The sequence below is a fragment of the Epinephelus fuscoguttatus genome, linkage group LG14 (assembly GCF_011397635.1).
Source record: "Epinephelus fuscoguttatus linkage group LG14, E.fuscoguttatus.final_Chr_v1".
In the NCBI taxonomy this organism is placed as follows: Eukaryota; Metazoa; Chordata; class Actinopteri; order Perciformes; family Serranidae; genus Epinephelus; species Epinephelus fuscoguttatus.
The window spans coordinates 29,541,616-29,568,312 of record NC_064765.1 but is presented as its reverse complement, the minus strand read 5'-3'; the positions used below and the strand labels follow the sequence as shown (position 1 = coordinate 29,568,312).

The 26,697-nt window shown below is 40.3% G+C and overlaps 1 protein-coding gene across 1 annotated transcript; it reads right to left on the bottom strand.

Annotated features, from left to right (window-relative positions):
• Positions 1-21,847: 21,847 nt before the first annotated feature.
• On the bottom strand, positions 21,848-24,395 carry kcnf1b (potassium voltage-gated channel, subfamily F, member 1b). The gene has a single exon (XM_049596914.1). It carries the CDS (start codon positions 24,256-24,258, stop codon positions 22,939-22,941), a length of 1,320 nt encoding a protein of 439 aa, XP_049452871.1. The 5' UTR covers positions 24,259-24,395; the 3' UTR covers positions 21,848-22,938.
• Positions 24,396-26,697: the final 2,302 nt, after the last annotated feature.

Genomic DNA, 26,697 nt, shown 5'->3' with positions numbered 1-26,697 from the left:
TGTATCTGGCTCAGTTTTAAAGCTACAGTAAAGACGTTGTAGACACAGGTATCATATTAATTAAACTAGAGGACATGAGGCATCCATTGGTGCCAACCATATCATGCTACCTTGTCAGCAAGGGGCCAAATAATGCTCCAAAGTTACACTAAATTTTGGCGGGGAAAAAAAGGAACATTGCCTTTTTTAAAAACTGTGTATTTAAATATTTCTGCATACTGGGGTCCCTGAACAGTCTTTAAATTCCATAACTTGGGTTTGACTGGAATATTGACAGCTGACAACCATATACTCTACAATATTTCAGTTCTGCACACAATTTGACCAATATATGATTAAAGTAGCCTCAAGATTATATGAATAAGTAAAGAAAAAAATGGGCCTATTTGTTCACTCCTGATTTGATGTTCTGATTCAGTCGGTGTTCGATTTGACTTTTGTCTAATCATTCAATGGATGGTAATTTTTTTTTCAGCCCAGGGCACACATGTGACTCCGCTTTTCAGAATACAAGGCTTTAACACAGCGATGCGTGTGGATGAGGGGCCCACTTTGGAAAATGTTGTCCCCCTGCCTATATTTTCTACTGACTGGCCTGCTCACATCCACATATATTCATTATTGCATAGTATTTGTTATCCCCAAATTGAAGGAACTGATTACATTTGGCTAGAAGTGCATCTTACACCATTTTATGTGACAAATACATCAATTGACTGATCAGAATTGTGTATGACACTTTTTGTTTTTACTATTTTTTTCAATCATTGCATAAGAAATATAAGAATAATTTCTAGCTATATTTAGGTTATGTTTTAACCAAATCAGTTGTACAATGTTTAAATTGATATAAAATTATGAATATGTGGATTTTGTTTTGCACACATATTTATATTTATTTAATTTCTATTGTTAAGTGTGTCCTGGAATGTTGTGTTCATATCAATATATTGCGCTGTTAGATGCTGTTGTTTTTAGATATCAGAATATTTGGTTTGTTGTTGATTAATGTGTCCATGTAGGAGGGGTCATGTAAACGGCCAGACATGAAAATAAAACTATTAATTATCAATTAATTTATTCACACAAAAACAAGTATGGCCGTAAAGGCAAAATCAGTGTGTGTGTGTTGAATTGAGTAGCCTAAGGGTCCAAATGGTTCCAGCAGTTAACTATTATTGCAGGCTTTGTTTTTTTCTCAGCTTTATATGCCACAAAGCTGTGCGTCTTTGACATGCAGCTTTATCTGGGGGGACAAAGCATTGTCCTTTATTGACTTCATGCTTTAGCTGAGGGACATGGGGACTCCCAGCACATGCGGTACGTCTCTGAAGTTAATCCTCAAGCCGTTATCAATTCTCAGCCAGAGTGGGTGTTAGCCGCAAGAGACAGCTCAGAAAATGCAGGGACAGAGAGATGTTCAGAATTGAGGGGAGGACAGCTGCAAAATAACTTTGAACATCAAATGATAAGAGGAACCTCAGTGGTTTGGGAAAAAGGATTTTACTAAGGATGCAATGCTGCAAGCACACATTGATTATAAGCATTGATTCTATAATCACAGCGTAGGTTTCCCAGGGAGTGGAGAGGTTAACGTGATCATGCCAGCTAAGCATCGCAGACTGTTTTTCCTACAGAAGTGGATACGTTCCTTTAGCTTTTCAGGACTTTTCACACTTGCATCAAAGATCGGGGAAATGCAGTCCCACAACATGAATTGCAAATGCATTTCCTTAGATGCTTCAAAAGAACATGTCTTGTAACATATACCCATAAACTGACATAAACAACTGTTTTTAATGTTATTTTTCGAGCTTGTAGCTGACAGTGGAGACTGAGGGGTGACAGCAAACATGGGGGCAGACGACGGGGTGGATGACAAGACTGAACTCAGTGATACAGTTGTTCTATATGTGATGTATTTCTTCCTTTGCCTCTCATCTAGAATTCATCTTTGATGATGAATTCTAGATGAGAGGCAAAGGAAGAAAGTCTGACCATAAAATATATGTGCTATGGAATTCAATGATGACAACAAATTTGTTGAAATGTAAATGTGAGAATCTTGAGCCTGAAACACAGACAAACAGAAACACTCCAGTCACCACAGACATCGATTTTGTCACGATGCAACACACCAGCATGTCCACTACCTTAAGGTTAAGGGTACTCACTGACTACTCCGAGTCTCAGCAGTTTGGACTCTCTTCCATCCTTTTACTTCTTTAAAGGAGCTATTATTAACTCCTGCAGAGGTGAAGCACTTCCCAGTCCTCTGAGATTAATGAAAAGGTAGTCAGCATATGAATAATTTAGGTTTGTCCTCTTCATTCATTGCTGAACTCAATTTGGACAGATACCCACTTAACCCTGCAGTTTCTTCTCCCTTCAGATAAAAATCTTTTCAGGAATTTAATTGTAATGGTGAGATTTTCAGCACACGATTGCCTCGTTTGTGGGAGCAATGTGTTCATTGTAGAATTATGAAGATATTAATAAATTATGAGTAAAAACCAAACTGTGACGGGAATGAAAATTCTGTGAAAGACAAGAATTTCAAGTAGCTGAGCCTCAGCAGTTCATCAGTGCTAAAAGCTGTTGAGGAAACCTTCATTTGACATTTGCCTGCCACAATCCCTCTTCAAACCACAACTTAATAGAGTTTAAACAACTGCTTAGAATGCAATTATGGAAATATTTGTTCGCTGTTCCTTCAGCTCTGAATACATTTTTTTGCCGAGACCCAGTGCGGTGGGTTCATTTAAATGCTGCAGTGCAATGGAAGCTTGTCAGAAAGTTTACAGTACAGTCATCAGTTTCCAGAGTTTTCCCACTGCGACCTGTTACAGCAAGTCTGGCGGCATCCTCACCAGTGACACTGACCCTGGGATTAACTCCTACCATGGAAGAGCTGCAACTGGGTTCCAGTGACGTCACCACCCAAAATGGCAGCCTAAAGCAAATGCTCCCTCGAGAAAAATTTTTTGCCTCGTCAAAAACAGAATTGCTCGATAATATTTTAATTTTTAAGTGGGGCAAGAATGGGGACGAAAGACGGAAACAAGTAAACACTGCTGACAAGCCAGCAACCGGGTAAAACACGGAGAACAGCTCTCCCACAGGTATATGAGATGGCGAAGCTAACGCTAGCGAGACGACAAGTTTAACAAGAATTTTGCAGGAAATACAGGACAAAACAATTAAATGAAGTCATATCAGAGCTCACCAATGTTTATTAAAATCCATGTGCTCTGCATCCATGTACGTCTGTGTACTGTTCAAATAAATACAGGCCGTCGTCAAATTCATATGGCTCATCCAGATCCAGTTGGTCAAAATCGGGTAAAAATTCAGACATGTTTGTTGTGGCAAGTCAAAACACTCACTCAGAGAGTGACCGTCTGGCTCTGAAATCTCATGTCTCGCGAGATTTGAGTTGTTGCAGGAAATTGCCGCTGGGGTGACCATAAAAAAACGCAAGGAGTTACTCTGTTTGGAGTAGTCATGGCTGAATTTTTTACCCGATATTGACCAACTGGATCTGGATGAGCTATTTGAATTTGATGACCGCCCGTATTTATTTGACCACAGAGTACACGGACGTACACGGATGCAGAGCTCATTGAAATTGAAGAGCGGACGAGGAGAGAGAGAGGGAGCAGTGTTACTTTGGTAGCACATATACTAAAATTGCAACAGGCAGAGAAACATGTCTGAATCCAGCTAAAGGCAAACACAGACGTTCATTTCTCCTTTCTGTTATGTTGTTGGATAATTATACTAACAATCTGAGCCTATCTGTGTGAAAAAAAGCACTTTTAGTGGACGTATTTTGACGTTGTTTGACGCCGTCCCAGTGCCCTATTATTTAATATAGCGCACGCTCACGGGCTGCAGGCAGGTCAGCCCTAGCTTCGTTCTGGAGAAATGTCAAATATTAAACATCCTAAAAGTAGATCGGAAAATAGGGCCCAGGTTGAAAAAAACATTAGTTCCCCTTCAAGTCACTGATTGCTCTGTCACAGCTGGAGTGACCCCATTGCAAGATGATTTTTAATTAAAAAACAAAACAAAACATGAAAATCTGTAATAATAAAAGAAAGTAACGAATGAAAAAAAAACATCTTTGGTGATAGAATCACTAAAAACAAAAGTGGGCCAGGGGTATAAAGCATCTTTGAATTCGGCCTTCATTTTGACACACCTGTACAGTTTTATGACCGCACCTTGCATGTGTGCAACATTATTACACTGACAAAATCTGTCCACAGACAGACACACAAGCATATAAACACCTGGTAAAATACCCAAAACGGCTTCTGTGGTAGTTTCTTCTACAATAGGTGACACCAGAGACCACATTTCTCCACCATAATGCCCACACACACACACACACACACACACACACACACAGACTCAAGAGTTGAAATCAATACTAGCCGTCGAGACGTTGTTGCTGCTGGTAAACTTTCACCTTTACATGCAATCCTTCTTTCCTCCTGTTTTAGGATCTGCACTGTAATGTTGTTTAATGTGAAATATTATATATACAGCTGGTGTCTCAGCCCAAACCTCCTCAAAACCCTTCATCTGCCTTCAAGAAAGAACAAGCCTCCTTCCCAATCAGTTTTACTTTTAGCTCTTTGTCCCCAGGCATCCAGGGAGCTGGAAATACAGCTATGTACATACAGCCAAAAGTACACCATGGACTAAAATACTCTCATCCTTCCCTCAAGGAAAGATTTTGCATGCTCGCAGCAGCTCTGCAGCCGGTGACATTTTAAAGAGCAATTTGCAAAAAAAATGGATGTGAATAAGAAGCTAGCTCAACCATGTGATTGATTTTCCCTCATGTCCTCAACGATATTCAGGAAGGCACACAGCCCAGAACATTTGAGCTACGAACACATTATTCTCAGTTGGGTTTTCTCAAGAATCACAAAGTTACTTGTTTGTTATGGCTGAGGGGGCACTTATTTCTTACAGGATAATAAACAGTCTTATTTGATTTGTTGGACTATGTTCAACGAAATGCAAGAAGTGATGATAGCTCCCCAGTGTCTAAACTGCTGTAGCATACATCTGTCTGAGGATTATCAGTCAAAGCAACAGTCAAGCTATGCAAACAAACAGGAAGGGACAACATTTATTAAGTTGCATCTGGTTACTGAGGAGGAGGCATCATGGTAGCCAGTCTGGACTGAAGTGGGGGACCAACCGACCTACTGTAAGTCAATAGGATGCGTCATCTGAGGTGCCATTAATGTCTGTACAAAATGTTTGTACCAATCCATATGTTAAATGTTAAGATACTTTACTGGATGACTGAAAACTTTGACCCATGGGGGCCACTATAGAAAACATTTGAGGATACACCAAAGTTATTATAATTCATCCTGAAGGCCTTGACAAACCAAACCGACATCAGAGTGCTAACAGAGATGAAAGCTGAGCATTGAGAGGCCTCATGTTGCCTGTGCTGCCGAAAAGTATCACTTAATATGTCCCAAACATAATTAAAGAGTTGCAGTTATGCTATTAAACTTTGTGGTTAGGTTTAGACAACAGAATTAGGTGGTTAGGTTTAGAAAAAGGACATGGTTTGGCCCTAAAAGTAGCCTACACTTGTTACAAACATAATGTGATGCAAATCATGTCACATCAACATGTCACATATGTCACAAACATAGTGTACTACGCAAACTAGCATTCTATGCTACTTTGTAATTGGGCACAAACACCTCTCTCCAGGGTGGAAGTCCTGTGCATGTTTGACCTATCCATTGCTCCTGCTCCCTTGTGTAGTCAATACGTTTTTTGTCGGGTTTTTGCTTAGATCCCTGAAATAAGGTATGTGGTAACACAAGCTTAAGAGACTTTAACATTTTGTTCTATGGCAAAAAAATCAGTAAATAACTCGTAAATGTTAAATCTTGTGTGTCTTACAAGGCAGTCGCTGACAAATGGCTAAAGAAATAATAGGACGTCATCACACTTTACTTGCTGTTGTGGCAACATTGAAGTCATGCAAGCGTGGTGTAGATACAGAAAAATCATAAATGTAGTGTTCATTTGTAACGGCATCTTTAAGCATCACAATCTTTTGTTTGCCACAGAGCTTATTTCTGCAATGTTCCAAAATCCAATGGGAAAATCCCCTCAGCTTTTTGACGAAGGAACCAGGGCGACGATAACTTCCACGTCAGCGTACAAAAGAACGTCATACCAGCATCACTTTATTAAGACTTCTTTGATCTTTGTACAACATTACACTGACTCACTTTCTATACTGATGCTGATTGTAAGGCATTGCGCATAGATATAGTTCGCAACAAGTTTCTTGCACAGTCCACCAACATGGTTGTTTTTCGGTGAGAAAAACTGGAATGGATATTTTCAACAACTTCATATTTACCTATTTGGCTTGTTAAAACAGCCCAGTTTTCATTTTCTCAGTCATGTTAACAGTAGGCATGAGTAAGTATTTTATCAAGACACACCACTAATTTGATTACCAATAATTTGATCTATTAAAATATTTCAAATATATTCACTGATTTCTCAAACCTTGTATCGCTGCATTTAAATGCATCCGGGTTTTTTGTTTTGTTTTTGTTTTACCCCCTTGAAAAAAAAAGAAAAAAAAAAAGCAAAGTACAATGGCCATCAATCCATTAGTAAATCAGGCACACTCATGGTCTAGTCAGAGTACTGCCACTGAACTCCTAAAGCCTAAAGTTTAAAGTGAAATTAAAGCTTACACATGCACTCTTCACCCCCTGCCAGCACTGGCCTTTGCGGGGAGAACATGCATTATTGACCAAGAAGTGCTCTGAAAAACTAAAACAGTGAGACATATAGTCTCCAGCGTCGGCACTTGAAAACATATTCTATGAAAGAGACTAGCTGCTCTAAAACCTAGACAGAGTGACCAGCTGTGAGCGAGTGGGAGTGGAGAAGGAGTGCAAAACAATCATTGGGCAGGCAGGCAAGGCTGAGTGCTCACTCCGCATAGAATAGACCAGCAGACTGAAAAAAAAACAAAACCCCTCAAACGTCTGAAAGGTCACCATCCTGCTGCTTTTACAGATTAAATCTTAAGATCAATCATTTAGCCGTCAGAAGGACTGTTGAATCTTAAGTAACGACACTGAACTGTTTCTTACTCAGTTCATGAAGCGTTGTTGTCTCCCACCTCCCAGTTAGGTTAAGACCTAAACTGAATTTGAACATAAATGAAATTTCTTGAAATAAAGTTCACCCTGATGCGGTGCTGTGCTTGTCAATAAACACTGAGAAAGCTGAGAGGGGTGACTGAACAAGGCAGAGCCGTGGGAATCGATTTCAAAGTCAGAGAAAGAGAGATCTCACAGTAAAGATGTCCACTGCAACAGTTTCCATACATTTAGTGAGATATTTCTGTGAAAATGTGGTTTATGAGCATTTTATGCTGCAAAAACTAAAATAAATAACAAAAATAACATGCTTGTACTATCTGTGTTTTCCCAAAAGACACTGCCAGAAATACATCAACGGCTTGAGTCACATCTCAAGTAATCCAACAGGAGCGAGTCTCCCTCTGTTGCCTCCGAATCAGATCTAGCTGTCATCCCTGGTGGCACCAGTGTGATAGCTGTTTTTGCCACCAGATATGTAACTTGCTAAGTTTGACTGACACAAATAAATCCTAGGAGCTTGAACATCAGATCTTAAACCATGCACCCTGCAAAACTGTCTTGACTTTTGAAATATCTGGTAAAATTTGGCTCAGCTAATTTATTATTATTTTTTTTTTAATAAATTTGACTGCTTTAACTTAAAGGTATCCTGAGGAGTTTTTGGCCACTAGTAGCGCTATTGAGCAGTGCTTTGGTTAGTGTTTTTTTTTTTGTATCTTCTGCACATGCACAAGGATGCATTCCTGTCTATAGGCCCTGACACACCAAGCCAACGGTCAGGCCGTCAGTGAACGTCTGTTGCCCTAGTTTTTGCGGTGTGTCCCGCACCGTCGGCATTTCGGCATCGGCGTCAGTGGCTTTTCGCACGATTGAGCATGTTGAATCAGCAGCGGAGCTTGTCGGTGAGAGAGATCACTCTGATTGGCTGTTCGGGTTTTATTTCCTCGCCCCTGTAGCGAGTGAATCTGCCTCTAGTGAAACCGGGGCTAACTGTTGCTTCCTCCTCAGGCTCCACTTCACTCAGCTGCCCGACAGATCTGCTGCTTCTTCCCACTTTAACCTGAATAACAAACTGGAGCTAGCTGGGAGCGTTAGCCGCAGCATGACCGGAGGGAAGCACAGCCAGTTAGCCTCCGCTAGCCTCTGAGCTAGCCCTGGCTCTCTGTTTGGATCCAACCGGAGCACCGAGCCCTGGTTTGTTATTAAGGTTATAGTGGGAAGAAGCAGCGGGTTTATTGGGCAGCTGAGAGAAGTGGAGCCTGCAGAGGAAACACCGGGACCGTCTGGATGTAATAGTCCGTGGAGGTACTGCGGTGCTTGGCTGCACAGATAGGAAATCCCTCGGCTGTCAGGATGTACCACTCTGTCACTCCGCTCTCTCTCATGCAGGTGCAGAACATACGTGCTACTTGGCCGTCGGATGTAGTCCGTGGAGTGTGGTTAAATGCAACTGAGACAGGGCGATGTGAGGCGATGTAGACGACGCAACAGTTGGCTTTCGTCGCCGCTAGTTCTTTGATGTTGGTTTGGTGTGTCCACACCTTATGTCTTCACACTATTCTACTGATCTACAGGTGGTTGTGTCAAGAAATCTAGCAATGTGCCAGAAAAATGCAGGGGAAAAGAAGACATCAAGCTAGCAAACAAGGACGGAAACTGTCTCAAATTTTTCAAGAATTTGGAATTTTGAAGAAAAGTCCCTCAACACCTTTGTCTTACCCCAAAGAGACACACAGTGTGTTTTCTAGCAAACACTGAGGCATTGACTGACTTTGTGAACATCCAATTAAGACATCCCAAAGACGTTCCAAAATAGTTCCAAAATGAAAGATGTGTTGACATCCTAGATGTGACCTGGCCACGAGCTGGACATCCTGACATCCTTCCTGGATTTCCTAGGAATGTCTAAATATGATGGTAACACGAACAAATAATAAGCCAATTCATTCATGTACCACAACTTCCTCCATACGTGGACATCAACACTCTTTCTACTACATCACCTGGCTATCTGGCAGAAAGCTCTAAAGGCAAACTTCTCTTATGTGTGATCAAAGACAGGAAGCTTGGATAAAGACTTTGGGCTCTTACAAACTCCACATGCTTAAAACGGTGAGACATGAATATAGTTTACGTTTAGATAGACCTAAATGGCATAAATGTATTTTTATTAAACCACCATTGATGCTTCGCAGTGATATGCCTCTGTTAACCAGTCACATTGCAGTTACAATTTACATCTATGTCTGACCATACTCATAATGTAGCCATGACGGTAAACAATGCCACAAATATGGATGTTTCTACAATGCAACTACCTACATATTCTAAAACATGGATGCTCCACACATATCCACAGCCCCGCAGTACAGAGGAGCTATACAATCAGCACAGTTTCAAAGTGGGAACTCAAGATTAGTGTCCTCAATCTAGCGTCTGACCAAATGTCTCCCCTTCTGTTCCTAACGCTGAATAATGTCCATTAAAGTGTTTATGCAGAACATTATGATGTCAGAGCGAAGTGAACCTTAGACCTTTTGAATATAAAATGTCTACACTTTATTTTTTTTATTCCATTAGACTTTTTTATCTAGTGTATGAATTCTTATGAATGTTTTGTGAGGTCACAGTGACCTTGACCTTTGACCAATAAATTGTGATCAATTCATTGTTGAGTCCAAGTGGACATTTTTGCCACATTTGAGGAAATTCCCTCAAGGCCTTCTTGAGATATCATGTTACTGAGAATAAGACAGACACAAAATCACAATGACCTCTGACCCCCAAAGTCTAATCAGTTTATCTTTGAGTCCAAGTGGACGTTTGTGCCAAATTTCCCTTTTGGGTGCTCTTGAAATATCACATTCAAGACAATGGGATGGACAGATGGGAGTACATATGGACAACCCTAAAACATAATGCCTCTGGTTACGGCTGTGGGCCATAAAAACTGGGTACATAGTACTTGTCTTTGTACATGGAGAGAAAGGCACAGTGTGGCCATCTGATCACAACAATTCCACAGCCAAAAAAGTTGTCAATACAGTGTTGTATTAAAAAACAACTAGTCCATACCCATGGAGTGCACAATTGCCCACGTACAGTTTCACATGGTGTGTGTTTGGGATACAGATCATAGGAAATTGCAGATTAAATAGTTAACTGAACCCATTAAGAAGAGCAATGTATTGCTTTACTGAAAGTACAGTAGTACCATTGCCAATAGTGGGATAGTTAGTGGGCTAAAACTGTTCATTAGTAGTTGAGGTAAGTAGCAGTAGCTCAGTCCATAGGGACTTGGGTTGGGAACCGGAGGGTCACCTGTTCGAGTCCCCGTCCGGACCAAAATATGGAGCGTGGACTGGTGGCTGGAGAGGTGCCAGTTCACCTCCTGGGCACTGCTGAGGTGCCCTTGAGCAAGGCACCGAACCCCCCAACTGCTCGGGGCGCCTGACCAAAGGGCAGCCCCCTCACTCTGAGATCTCTCCACTTTGTGCATGTATAGGTCCTGTTTGTGCATGTGTGTGTCTTTCAGACCTGTGTGTAATTGACAAGCAAGAGTGAAACCACTGAATTTCCCCTCAGGGGGATTAATAAAGTGAATAAACTAAACTAAACTAATAAACTAAAAACATTGGGCCACAGGAGGAGCCACAGCGATCGGTCGCATTTTAGCCATTTTTAAGCATTTTTCTGTTGTTATAGCGCCACCTAGTTGCCAGTTAGAGTTAAATTTCTCACCTCAGTCACCTTGAGGTGTCCTGTTCTACATATCTACCAAGTTTAGTAAAAATCGATATGGCGGTTAGGTAGATAAGAAATTAGCTCTCTAGCGCCCCCATTTTGTTTGATGGGGTCAATAATGGAGGGGTCCCCTCAGATTATGTGTGGTCTTATGCCTACAAAGTTGTGTGGTGATCGGTGAAACCCTTGAGATGTTATACACCTTTATGTGATGAGCCACGCCCTCCGCAATATTCATTGCCTTATAGAAGCTTTTAGTAAGTTTTCCAACTTTTGCCAAGAGGGAACTTTAGATATTGGTCCCTAGATTATGTTCACCGAGTTTCATGCAGATCGGTCAAACTTCCTAGGAAGAGATCGATCTTAAGTGTTTTTCAAAAAATTCAAAATGGCGGAATATCTATATAACCAGAAGTTATGGGTTCTTGAGGCAAATTTGTTCCTCATGAGGAGAGGCATCTCTGTGTAAAGTTTCATATCTCTACGACATACAGGGCATGAGATATGCCCATTCAAAGTTTGCAATTTCAATCGGTTGCTATAGCACCCCCCTTTGGCCAATTGATGTAATATTGCTTCATTTGCATCCTCCCATGACCCTCTACCAGTGTGCCACATTTCACATGGACTGACCAAGTCAGTGAAGAGAAAAACGTGGAACAGACAGACAGACAGACAGACAGACAGACACACACACACACACACACACACACACACACACACACACACACACACATCATTTGTCATGAAATAGTAAGAAACAAATACATATGCATTTGCTTTTTTCATAGCAATAAGATGATCAATATTTTTTGTGGTTTGTAAAAGAGGGCCGGACTGTACCATTACTGGACGTGGAAATAACACCACCATCTGGCTTGCTGCCTCATAACTATGTTGTAACTTGTGGCGCCCAACCAGAACCATTTTTGGCCAGAGGCACGATGTCACCTCCCATGCAATGTTTGCTGGGAAACAATAAATATAAACATACATTTTGGTTATTTGAAATGAGGCAAAAGAGGCAAAAAAGTCTTTCCACACCCACAGTATTGTAACAATAACAGACTCTCTTTTTTAAATTTAAATTAACTTTCAAGTAGAATTTTTCTTTCATAATTAATCTTGAATATCTGGCAAAATGCTTCAAAATGCAAATAGACATTTAATGAGAGTCCCAAATTAATGTGCAGCTTGACTTAAAATAAACTGCAGAACTTGCTATCTAATAACAGTAAATGAATGATTGGAGAAACTATTAGAGCATTCACTTATGAGATGAGGGAGTGGGCGTCTGTCATGCTCACAGTGGTCATTATTTAAAGCTTCAAGGGCAAAATAAGTGTAAAATCCATCAGTAAGCAGCCTGTGAGACAATCGAGGACACTCCTCCATCATTTCCTCACTTTTGATACTTATCTGTGTTGCTCAACACTTTTTCTTCCACACCAGGTGCCAAATATTGAGCAAGGACGTGGCTTTTAATGTCCTGTCATGTCTGAATGAAGCATTGAAGAGCATTAATGCCTGAATGAATGAATCCATCACTGTAATGAGTAGATAAAGCGAGTAAATTTATGTATCGCATATGTGGGCTTATATAATCTAGCAGATACACAGTTAAATGCAAAGATGGGAATAAAAATATCAGCACAGCTGTGGTCACTGATGAACCATGTATGTGTTGCAATGAATAAGTAGTTAGAATTACTGATGAGAATTTGAATTGAAGCGTGAAATAGACGTTGCACTTCATGTTGTAATCGATCCCCAGCGCAAAGCTGATATAAGGCCAAGTGGATGGACTCTTATTACAAACGGTCTTGATCAGATTTCAAGTAATACAAGTCCTTTTCTTGTCTCTATGTCCAACTCAGCATCCCCTCAAAATATCATGAGTGATTCATTCTTGTGACGTGCATAAGATTTGAAAAGAAACACTGTGTTGCTCTATTAAATCTTTTGCAATGAGTGCATTCGTTGTGGGAGTCCAGTGTAAAGGCAAAAGGCTTCGTCGAGGCAGAATAATGAGAGCGAGACTGTTATTTAAAGACTGGAGCCATGACAACAGAGGACCACTGCTGGTGAGGGAAATTAGTTGTGCTTTTTTTTTTGAGAGAGAGAGAGAAAGAAAAGTGGAGGGGGATATGTTGCTATACCGTTATGCATGACATCTGATAAAGAATATGGTTTGATTCTGTGTTGGGTTCAATGGGTTTAACTGACATGTTTTGCACTGCCATTGGTGGCAAATACATGAGATGCATTGGGTTACAGGTTTAAATTACATCATGCTGCATGGCTTTGTCTTATTTGACTAAATATGGAAGACACTGCAGAAAGACATATTTACATACTGGTGAGAAGGTCTGACGACTGGGATGTAAGAGTGCTCTGATAGAGCTTGGTCCAATATTCACTCGTCTTTGAGCTTTTATTTGGTCCTCACCAACTTCTGACAAAAATATCAGATTATTTAGCAGCTAATACTCTGCAGTGCTGACAAGCTTGTGACTAACTTTGTCTGTTTGGTATTAACTGATTAATTTATCTGTATTTTATCTACCTTCTTGTATTTTATCTACTTTTTTGTATTTCATCTATCTTCTTGTATCTTTATCTACCTTCTTCTATTTTATCTTCGTTCTTAAAAGCCTCCTGTGGACAAGTGTTGAGAATTAGCACATTGGACACTTGTCCAATGTTTTTGTGATGTCTATATCAAATAAACGAATAAAAAAAAAAAAAAATTGGTGATGGACTGGTCCCATTCAGGGGGTTTATTATAGCTTTTCTTTGCTCAAAACAGCTGCCTGTTGCACAAGGTTGATGAGCGTGACGCCACAACCCAATCACTAGAATAAATGTTGTCATTGTACGTTTCTGCGAACCACGAATATGTAATATTTGTATGCTATTATGAGGATATAGTTGATAAGATAAGGTAAAATAAGACAAGATAAGATAATCCTTCATTCGTCCGATAGGGACAAAGGGATAGTGCAAATGCGAAGCATCTGTTGAAAAAAAAATAAAATCAAAGCAATATATAAGTGCGTAAAATAAGTAAACTGTATAAAACAATACAACAAGGAAGCATAAAAAAGAAGCAAAACATAATAAAGAAACAGACTGAATGGCTGATTTCACATTATTGACTGATGGGAGTATAGATATTGCACAGTTTCATAATACTGACATTGCACCTGAGTGGTTGATTGTAAGCAGTTAAAATTTAATGCACATTAATAAATAGACAGGCTGAAATACACATTATTGCATATATCAAGTGTAGATACGCAGTTAGTATTTACAGATATAGATATTGCACATGAGTGATGATTGATTGTCCATGGTTTTCGTATGTGTTTGCACCTGCGGAAGTCCACCACCAGCTCTTTGGTAGGGGTCGAGGGGGGTGAATATGTTAGGATACAACAGTGGTTATCTTGAACTGTATGTTTCTTCACATTAAAGAAAATACTGTGGTTAATGTGTGGTTATGTTAAGACACACACACACACACACACACACACACACACACAAAGCAATTGGTCATGGTTAGTAAAAGATCATGTTTTTGCATAATCATGACTGGAAGTGCCGTCAATGTAAAAAAACAACTGGTTTTGCTATGTGTTCTTCAACAGTGGTGTGCAGCTGCCAGATGTCTCACCTAGGAGTCAGCCCATCCATGATCCCCTCTACCTCCCAATGACAAAGTCAGCTCATACATGTACTATCAGATTTACTTCAATGTATAAATTGTCCAAAGTTTACATATTAGTGGTTTGCAGAAACGTGCAAGGTTAATGTTTTCTTCTGGCAGTTGGGCTGGAAATCAACAGTAAAGTAAACCAAAACAATGAGCTAAAAGAAACTAAAATGCTAAATGAGGGGAACTGCAGAATGGGGTTATAGTTCTCTGTGGGTTCACTATATCAAGCTATATCTTTTACATTTACTGTAGTTTTCCCTATTGTTGATATAAAAATGTTGATAACTGCTGCTTTAATATTTCTTATTGTCATATTTTACTCAAAGTGATTTATTTTTATTACTTTTTTATCATGATCAAATTGTTTGAAACTTTAGACTATATAAAATAATCGACATAGCCACCATATCGGCACCTATTGGTTTGTGGACTATCGCTTTGAAGTCTCAAGTTTTGCATTTTTGCAGTCGCTATCTTGCCTTTGTGGAGCCTGAAGTGACCATGTTTGGACAAGATGGTGGAGCTGCGGAGGAGCAAGGGGTGGATCTGACTGAGAAACCGAAGTCACCACTGTGTCACCACCGTACACTAAATGGGATCATGCTGTGTTGGAGAAGACTTCAAACTAGGGATTGAGGCCATAAACTCATCAGGAAAATGTTTATAGACTTGTATACAATAAGACTTCTTTTTGCAACCAGTGGAGTCGCCCCCTGCTGGCCATTAGAAAGAATGCAGGTTTAAGGCATTTGCACATTGGCCCCTTGTTTAAAACATGTTTGAATAAACTTTTTTGCTGTTACTTAAGAAATATGCTGTAACATCACAATCTTTTGCTCAAAAATAAAACTTAAATATATATAGACAAACATTAACTGTTATGGAGGCATTTCACCTAGTAGAACTCTTGTAGAAATGTTCAGTGCATCAAAGTGTGCATGTTTATCCATTTTGATACTTACAAGTGGGTTTGTGCATAGTTTATGCAATTTAATTGACACCTTTATTCAGTCACTGGACCATAAAACTTCCTCAGGTGTATGGTGTATGTTCGTATAGGCGCTATGTGACTCATCTCTCATCAGTCTTCACAGCAGGTACCCAGTTTGATTGACAACAGTCAACCATCACATATTCACACACACAGTCCACACACACACAATCTGATAGTGGCTCTAAAAAATTATTTCACATCTGCATCCAAGTCTTTCCAATGTCCAGGCAGTCACAAGGTTCAGAGTTTCCAACAGCATATTTCTATGCAACTCTATCAAAAATTACAAGATGTTTAATTTAATGTGTACAAGGAAATTCTTTTTAATAAATGTTTTGTCCACTCCCTTAAAGGTATACTATGCAGGACTGTCAGGCTTTTGCTATATTTGTGTTGTTGTTGTTGTTGTTGTTGTTGTTGTTGTTTTTTTCGCTTTATCTCTTAGATGCCTGCTGCCTACGATCTGTCACCTGCAACCTTTTTATAAAGCCACCAAAAGTACCAAAAGTCTTAAGAAGTCAGTTATTAAATGCAGCATTCACATCTGAGAGGAAAAGACCACTTTTTCCCACAATGCCATTTCCCTGAATGTCAGTATCTTACAACATGATGGCTGAATGCTGCCATCAAGCAACAAGAAATGCATCTTGGTGCCTGACTCACAACAAATTGAAAAGACGCCATGGCTGAAGGGTTGACAGACAAACCCTGCACCCCTGCTGACAAGTTGTTTACCATCACTGATTTATGAAAAAGAAAAGTCTGAAAGAAAGAACCAAGAGGGGAGTTCAAACTTCAATTCAGTGTGTAGGTCACCCTCTCATCATCAAAGACATCATCAAAGTTGGAGTATTCTGCCTTCAGGAAGATGTGGCCCAAACCAGGCCTCTTCTCACCTGAACTCATCAAAGGCAGAGAACATCTCAGAAGGAAGTGTTGTTACGAACTAAAGTCTTCCTCAGGCAGTGTGCCATTTAACTGGCCTAGTTTATAAAATCCACTTACAGTACCCAAAGTGCATCACAGTCTTATTCAACAGGTGGTGGACTGCAGTTGTTGGATTTCCATCCAATGTAACACAACTTTTAACTGAATTTTAGAAAATCTGTCATAGAAAATGCAAATTTATGCACTTTAACATTCATGACTATTTTGCAGATATATTGATTTACTAATTAAAAGAGTGCCAGTCAATCCTTATAGGAAGGAGAACAATGAATGTACACTGAAAAAATTGGGAAATGGATTTAGAGTATCTACGTAATTCATTCATGTTTCGCTTTAAATATATTTGATGTTTGAATTTATTCAATCTTGAGGTGAATGTGAAGTTTACATGTTTCAGCCATGTTCAAATGAATGAAAGAAATCATGTACAGGCTCAGCCCACAGAGAACCGTTACACGCTACGCCATTTGCCCTCTCAAACCAGGGGATCTGTCATGGACCTCCAGAGCTCTCTGCGCTGTCAAGGTAATTAAACCTTGATGATGGTCCCTTAAAATGCAGTATTGTTAGTGAGCTTTTATCCAGGTTATTTGCTGGTAAGCAGCTTGAGCTCGTTAATGTTAATGCAAATGTTAGCCACCATTTGTGTTGCATTGCTTTTTTTGTCTTTTTTCAACATGTAGTGTTCTTCTTAGGTTCTAACTTTGGTGGATGTTCATTTTGGTCCCCTGATACTGTTCTGCTTTACTGATTGCTTTTGGTACATTATATAACGTATCTCCTCTTGCTTCTAAAGTGCTCCAGATAAAATTGCAGAATTTATATTTAGGGCTCTTACAAAGACAGACACGCAACAATCTAATAACATGATAAAATGATAGGAAGTAAGTTATATCTTGTATAAGCACTAAATTAATCTGTTTAATCTGTCATCCATCCTTTGTTTATGACATGCTGTAAATGGATGGAGGGCAAAAATCCCAAAAACTTGAAGGGGAGCAGAGCTTGCATGTTCTCCCCATGTCATTGTGGGTTTCTTCTGGGTGCTCCAGCTTCCTTCCACAGTCCAAATACATACAGATTTATTGGTGACTCTAATTTGTCCATTGGTGTGAATGGTTGTCTGTCTCTATGTGTCAGCCCTGTGATAGTCTGGCGACCGGAAGCCGGAGCCCCTGGAGAAAACCTACGCTGACACGGGGAGAACATGCAAACTCCGCACAGAAGGGCTCCCACTCCTGGGATCGAACTGGCAACCCTCTTGCTGTGAGGCGACAGTGCTAACCACGACACCACTGTGCCACCCATGTTGGATGGAAATGACCCATTTAATGTTTGCATATACAAACAATGTGTGTTTTATTGCTGTTATGTCATTTTAAATTTTATTTTCTCATCAATATATTTAACCCTTTGAAACCTGAGCAAATTGGCTTGATTTCTTTTAAAATCATGGGAAGAAGGCAATAAGCAAGAAAAGAGGAAATGGCCTAAAACTAGCAAGAAATTAGTAAAAAGAGAAAATTTAAATGAGAATATTAGTAAAAATAATTAAATAAAGTTCAGAAAGTTCAAAACAAACAAACAAACAAACAAACAAGGAAATGACCTGGAAAGAGTCCTTAAAAATTAAAATCATTCTGTAACATAATTCTAAAATGTAATAATATTATTAATAATAATTAATATATATTTTATCTAGCTTTTTTTCCCCCAATTTGTGGTACATTTCTCACCAAGTTGGTTGTTACCTTTTTAACCCATGTTTTCCCATTAATAAGAAGAAGGCTAAATGAAACTGAAAAATCCCATCCTTTTAAATGCCGAGTTCATTAAGCATTGAGCTGATTTTACTGCAAATTTTTCAGCTTTTTACTCTATTGAGCTTAAATTGTTTTCAGTCTAGTGGAATTCAAGTTATTTTTGCTAAAAAAAACAAACAAACATTTAAAGTCAGTTTGTCTTTGTTGAATGTTGCATGCATCATGTCACACTGGATGATTTTTTTTTTTTAAATCTGTCTGTAATGAATTTGTTCTTTAATATATTTTATTGATCTAATTTTAGATGCATCACTACAGTCTTTAATTGGTGCATCAGTTAGTATCAATACCAATGTCCCCTTGGAGACTATGTTTGGCTCTTCATGGCCTCTCTCTCATATGTTATACATGTGTGATCAAAGTGTTTGATTTTAGATCATTGAAATTATTATCAACCAATCTATCAAACTTATAAAAATAATGAATTAAATCACAGTCTAATTTGGCCTCTTGTTATACAACCACCTGCAAAGACTCTCACTCTGGCTAGAAATATTAATGATAATCTTTAATTTGGTTGATTTTTCATGGATTTGTTGGAATGTGTAATGGATAGTTTTGTATGGGTTACTACATTATTAATTCCACCTTTTATTTAATGCCAGTCTTGTGATTTTTACTATTGTCTTTGCAATATGTCATTTTCATTTCACCCCAGACCACATGTTCTTAAGCTGTAAACACAGCAGTCACAGCCATTTTTACATAATTACATTTGAAAATTGATTTTTGTCATCATATGTTGGTGTCACTAAGTGTCTCATTATGCTTGCTGCAGTGCTGCTGCATCAGTCAGTGCTCATGTCTCGAGAAACGCTGCAGAAAACAAAGATATACAGAGTGTGTGAAAGTTCAGTTCCCTAAACACTAACCTACCTATGCACACGCCTGCATTACTACAACCAGTGGGAGCTCATTATAAATGACTAATTATCAGTATAAACCATTCTTCAATCAAAATCTATTTACCATTAAATCCTCCTCAACACACACGTGCACTCTGGGACTCTGAGGATCGTGGGAGATCTCTCCTGTGAAGCATCAAAGCACACAGGGGGAAGCCAGGTATTGACAGGGAGGATCTTACGTCTTTGATGCTTTTGTTTACAGGTTACAATGGATCAAACATAATAGGAGAGCCACAGGAAGAAGGAACATTTGTAACGCTGATGTTCATGCAATAGCTGCACATTTTGAGTGAAGACCAGTTTGTCTCACTCTGTGGTCAGCGACATATAATTTTAACCTGTGTGGCTGTGTCACGCAGTAGGAGTGAGACTGAGTCATCTGTAATGCTTGCTGATGCATAACATATGAAGTGCTATATTTGGATTAAGTCAATGTCAGTTAATGTCTCTCAATTTGCCTTCGTCCTCACATCAATCTTTCATGTCATCATTTCAGTGTTGATGAACAATCATGTCATTCCTTCTATTTTTACCTTCACAGCGCAACACACGTCCTGCTCAAATTTGAAGCAATAAGTGCAAAGTTTTGCACCTCTACACGCCCTCAAAAAGTGACAGCACTGACGCTCTGCATATCGCTGCGTCTGATCGCTGCTCTCTCAGCCAGTGAAGCTGACAGCTCATCATCTGAGACGGAGCATGAGGAGGTGGAGGCAGGACGAAGGAGTGAGATGGAGACAGAGAGGAACAGTGGGTGGGGTGGTGGCGGAGGAAAGAGGGAGGGGAGTGTTTTTGAGAGTTCAGTGTGTGGGTGTATATAGCCTTACTTTGAAGTGTTTCCCCACTGGGGACAGCAATTTCTCACAGACCACTGCCTTGCATTGTGTCACACGCAATGCACAACACAGAAACTTACAGGGCAACATGCAGATTAAGACACAGACACACTGATAAACCTGTATCCACACACACACATACACACACAGATGTCTCATAGGATCAACAGTAACATTCACCCGAACACTGACCCATGCCTTGTCTCCAACACGGCTGTCGTAGTGGAATAAAATCTAGTTTTTCCAAGCACCACCCTTGTGTTTTCTTCAAGATGGCTGCAGGAGAAACAATAAAGCTGTGAATGTGGCACCTCGGAGAGGCAGCCCACTGAGCAGGATAAAACACAGACAGACTCACTTCTGTAAACACAAATAAATTATCAAAAGTTGTGGCTGTTTGCCTCGCAGATGTAGTTTAACTTTGGTGGTAGAATACCTACATTTACTCAAGCACTGAACTGAAGTAAAAAATTTTAGGTGCTTGCACTTTACTTGACTATTTCCATTTTATGCCACTTTATACTTCTCTTGCTACCTTTCAGAGAAAAATCTGTACTTTTTACTTTTTACGCCACTTCATTTATCAAGAATCAGAGACATCTTTTAAAGAGAAGAGCGGGCAACAGCTCAGGACACAGACCTTTGATTGACAGCTGTAGCAGCTTGAAGTCACAGTGTCACAGCGGGCTGGTCACCCCGGTCACACTCCAAAGTCGTCGAAGTCCGGCACTTAGTCAGTGACTTCCAGTGTCAGACACTGACGAAAAAAGCTGTCCTTTCACGCTGGGATACGTGGCCAGTTGCCATTACTGTTTAATGGTGCAGTCGGGGGGAAACACGGTGGGAAAACAACAAAAAGTTAAGCTGGCGGAAGCCCAAGAAAGGCGGGTGGGAGAGGTCGTGGATGGGTCCAAAAACCACGTACTTTCACCAGGAAGGCTGGTGTTTGCTACCCACAAGACTGAAAAGCTAAACTGTGTTCTTTTTTCCTAAACCCAAACATGTGTGCTTGCTGTTGAAGGAAAAGAAAATGTCAGTTTGCGGTTTTGTATCGACGCAGTGCGTTTATTTTGAAAGAGACTGTGTGCAAACTGTACATTTCCTGTGAAAACAGAAGTGTATTTTGTAATCAGACACAGCGTCCCAGAACTTCACCAACCAACGCAACCAGGGTACGTTGCACATTCTATCTAGACATGGAAAATCCATGACCAAACGATATGTGATGAGGTCGGAGTGAGAATGTGTTGGGCTGCTGGCCAGCAACAGTGTTGGTCCAACCTGTGTAACCGAAGCAACAGACTCTCTTTCTGACAAGTCTGTCTTTTTCAGAGGTTGCTTTGTGGTGTAGGCAGTTGATGCCAGTGCTTGTAGTTCTTCTGCAGGATTATTCACCATTAAGTCGCGCTTTCAACACTTGAGTAGGGACGTGCATGCACATCTGCCTTTGTAGAACAGCCAATAGGAACGCCCCCTCTCTGAAATGACTTGTGACTGGCCAAAGTCTCCCATCATGGTTATTATCTTCTAAAGCCTGAGAACAAAGCCAAGACGAGGTGCAAACGTTTTCCTGGACTACTTGAATGACCATATGATGAAAGGTTATTATAGGATTTTTGCTTAATGACACTAAAATAAAACTGCCTACCCCAGCTTTAACGTGAGCACATTTTATTTCCAATTTAAGTTTATTGTTGTTATTACAGGTTAAAATTATCTCCAGCTCGATCATCTACAATGGCAAAATACTGCTTACACATGAACACATACAGTCAGGATGGATTTTGGCAATTGATTTTTTTTTTTTTTTAATTGACCAAAAGCACTCAGTCTGTATTGAGTTGTGAATGACCCCAACACTCACAATTAAGGATCTTTTCAAAAAAGATTTTAAAATGCATTTTTTTTATTATACATGTGTTCTTATGGCCTTGGATTGTTTAATTTTTGGAGTTTCCACCATCTTGCCTTACCAGCCCTAAAAAGGGAATTAATCATCTCATCTGAGATTAGCCAGACACACGGGATACAGAATAACACAACATATTAACACAAAATATTTCCCTACAATCTATTTTAGAATAATCTGATTAAAGAGATTAATCACACACCCGATTTCTGGAGGCTGCAAATTATGACTCAATTTTAGTCTCTCTCTTTTTTTTTAGCATGTCTAATTTCCCAAAAAGGCATTTCTTAAAACGATAGCAGCTATTAATCCACCCACACGGGTCCATTTTAAGTCCATATCTTATACATTAACTACCAAAGCACTTCAACCTGATTTGCATTGTCCTCTAAAGGGGAAAAATATATGTATTGTGATGCTTTAATGATTCTCATTGCACAAGTGAATGTACAGAGTTTTTTTTTCATGCACAACTTTTAATTCACTAATAACAGTGCACAATAACAACAGTAACGGACGAAGTAACTGCGTAATGGAATAAGCAGCACGTGGCAGAGTCAAAGCAGCAACAGGAACAACACAGCTGTGTAAAGACAACATCTCTGTTATGGCGCTATGTACAGGTGTCACCGCATGGAGCTGTCCCAGGCTGTCTGCAGGAACATAAACAGTCTCAGGGTCTCGTGATGCCATGGTCTCGGCATACTGGATTTTGCAAACTGACGTTTTGAATTTGTTTTGGTGCGTTAGATTTGGACTAGTGACTTTTTGATTTTCACATTTACTTCAGGAATGAAATCGCTCTAAAGTTTCAGACTGACGGCAGTTAAAGCTCTTGGAAAAGTCTTTCTCAGACTGCTGGTGCGTTCACAGTCTCCTCTTAATTCCTGCTTTTTCTGCGCACCTCCCTGCCAGACTTCAGCTCCATCAGCTCCACTTCGTGCTTCGCCGCAGTCTCCAACACCTTCTGCTTATTGTAGAACACCACAAAGTTATTTATGATGGGGTGGATGGGCAAGGCGATGGCTATCACCCCGCACAGAAAGCTCACGGCTGCGTTGCACTTGCCGAGCGTGGTTTTGGGGTAGATGTCTCCGTAGCCCACCGTGGTCATGGTGATGATGGCCCACCAGAAAGACTGCGGGATGCTCCTGAAAAGGGTCTCTGGGTGGCTTTGCTCCATGGTGTAGGCCAGCGCTGAGAACACAAATATTCCCACGCCCATGTACATGAGGAGCAGCCCCAACTCTTTGAGACTCCTCTTGAGCGCGTAGGTCAGAGTCTGCAGCCCAGAGGAGTGGCGCGCCAGCTTGAAAATACGCGCGATGCGCATGATGCGGAGCGCCTGGACAGCCTGCTGTACATTAGTCAGCTCCATCATGGATGTGGTGCCGAGGTAGGTAAGGGACAGGACCACGTAGAAAGGCATGATGGCCATGAAGTCTATGATGTTCATAAAGGAGAGCGCAAAGTGCAGTTTGTTCGGAGAGGAGGCGAGACGCAGCAAGTACTCCGCGGTGAACCATAACATGCAGGCAGTCTCGATCGCCTCCAGGGTCGGGTGCTCCACCAGTTTTCCCTCCGCGTCCGTCACCTGGAGCTCCGGAATGGTCCCCATGCACATCACCACCGCCGAGACCAGAATGGAGAGGAAGGATGCGATGGCGATGACGCGCGCCGGTAGGGAGGAACCCGGCTTCTCCATCAGTCTCCACAGGAACCTCTGGCACCGCTGGGTGCGCGTAATGCACTGATCCGCATCCAGATCCTCCAGAATCACTTTCACTTTGTTTGCAATCTCTGTCAGCTCCTCCTCCTTCTCATTTAGGTAACTTTTACAGCATTCATCTAAAACATCTTGGTCTATTTTCCAGAACTCCATCTCCTTGATGAAACAGATGGGGCAAATGCCAGGTTTGATGTGGATTTCATCAAAGTAGTAAACATCGATGATGCACTTGAAGGCATCGGGATCTCGGTCAAAGTAAAACTCTTTCCTCCCCGGGTCGAAGTCATCGCAAAGAGATGATATAACTTCTGAATCCTGAGTTGGGCAGTTCAACAACTCCGCCAGTCTGCTCTCCGGGTAGCGGTTTAAAACATCCCCGAAAAGCACCACTCTGACTCCGCCGATATTCACAGCAATCTCCCCCTCGTCGCACGAACCAGTTCTATATTTTGGCTTCGGAACTGTCCACATTTTACTGTATGAATACGTATCCTGTTACGTTAAAGTGAAACAGAATTGATGTCCATTATTTCGGTGCGTAAATGCTTCCTCCTCAGACCGTACCATGCACTGAATGGCACAGCCTGAACGGCCAGCTTTCTCTAACACTTCCCACCTCTCTCTCTCTCTCTCTCTCTCTCTCTCTCTCTCTCTCTCTCTCCTGTGCGTGTGTGTGTGTGTGTGTGTGTGTGTGTGTGTGTGTTTCACGGTTGGAGGATTGCAATATGCAGCTTGTTTAGAGACAGTCCAGTCAATAATTAAATGAGTACCAATAATCAGCACTATAACACAGACAAACTCTAACTCCTTGCCCACAGAGGTTACAGCCCCATTGTCCATTTAAAAGTTAGAATGTTTTGCAGTATTTTGAGGCATTCATTACTGGCTTTACAGCATTGTTAATTAAAGGAAATATCCCATCATCAAACATACAGACTGATCAAATATCATTTAAGATAGAGACAAATGCTGTGACAGTGGTTGCTGCACAGAGCAGAGATAGTGCACTCTCTGGTGATCATTTACTGTATAGCATTCAGTGGCGGAAGGTGCCCTCAAGTGCTAGTTGAATATGATGTTGTGGCACTGGTTCTCTGAGTATTTCCTTTTCATGTTACTATTTCACTACATTTTATACTTTTTACTGTATCTAACAACTCAAGCTACTATTTAGTTTTCAAATTAAGCTTTTACATTGTCTTATTCTGGTGCAGTGGGGAGCACTGTCACCTCACAGCAGGTGGGCCTGAGGTCGAGCCCCTTTGTGGCTTGTGTGGAGTTTGCAAGTTGTCAGTGTGAGTTTTCCTACAGACTAAAGACATGCAGGTTAATTGGTGACTCTAAATTGCCCGTGGGTGTGAATGTGAGCGTGAATGGTTGTCTGTTTCTATAAGTGTCAGCCCTGTGATAGTCTGGCAGCCTGTCCAGGGCGTACCCACCTCCTGATAGGATAGGCTCCAGCCCCTGCCTCCCTGGCTTCAGTGAAAGAGGTTGAACTCTCCAGCTTTTCACAAAAAGAACAATAAAGATGAGATAATAATTAAAAAGATTAAAACGAATTTGTGATCATCTCACAACCTCTGAGACTTATCTTGTGACCCTTTGGTGGGTGCCTGACACCCAGGTCAGGAACCGCTGAACTAAACTACATTACAGTATATACAATGGTTAAAAAATTGCTCCACAGATTTTGCACACTCGTAGAACATTGTCAGACTCATGATGGATGCAATGCAGACGAACCATATTCTGCACATGCTCCCTCTTTTCTACCTACAGCTCAACCGGTAACAGTTTTATCAAAAAGGTTAGGAAAAACAAAGCATTTTTTTTTGTTTGGGTTTCTTTTCATTTACCACATTTTGTTTTGTATGTGCAATAAAAAAATATATATATTGTGTTTTGTAATCCCATGTGAGAAGGGCCAAAGGCACGACAACGGAATAAATAAATAAAAATCAGTGAATGAAAAAAATGTAGTTTTCAGACTTTCAGACTGCTTTTTTCTCCTTTTTTTTAAACTGTATTCTCTAAGATCTGCAGACTTCACTGTAAACTATCTCTTTAAAACTAGCTCCATCTTGCTTGAGCAGCTACAACAGTAAAATGCCACTGACACACAGCAGCATTAACAGTTTATTAATGCAATCCATAATAACATGTCAGACAGTGGTATTTCTGCAGATGAAGCACATTTAGTTTGATACTTTATGTACATTTAGCTGATAATACTTGTGAATTTTTGCCTGACCCATTCAGAACTCAGCTGTGCTCCAAACACAAAAGAAAATAATGTGAATTTTTACTCTAAATGCACTCATACATCAGTGGCAAAAAAGAAAAAAAGTAAATTTTATGATGATGTTATGGTCACTTTTTTTAAGAATTTATTTACTTTCATGAATGGTATACTCATATCAATAACTAAAGTGATGCTTTAAAACACATTACATATACGTATTGTATCTGTCATCAGTACTCAGTATATCCTCAGATTCTGAAGTATCTCCAGAAAACAGTGTGTTGAAAACCTCCTGAGAATGATGTTCTGTGTACATAATCAACACAGTGCATTATAAGATGATTGTGTCATTAGAAAATCATATCAGAACACTATTTCTCCTTTTCAATTTTCAATTTTGACATATATATGTAATATAACGTCTCGTGTTTACTTTAAAGACAGTTTGAACACAAATAATGTACTTAATATGATTAATGGACTGAAACATGCCTTGCACCTCCTCCTTGCCTCGTGGCTTTATCCCAGTCCACTTTAGATGATGTGGAACACTGTGATAAGCTGATAGACATCCAGTCAATTAAGTCTGTACATTTGGTTGAAGTCAGATGGCAGATGATCATAGATTTAGACATCCTAGAAAAGTTATGTCCACTGGAATGGACAGC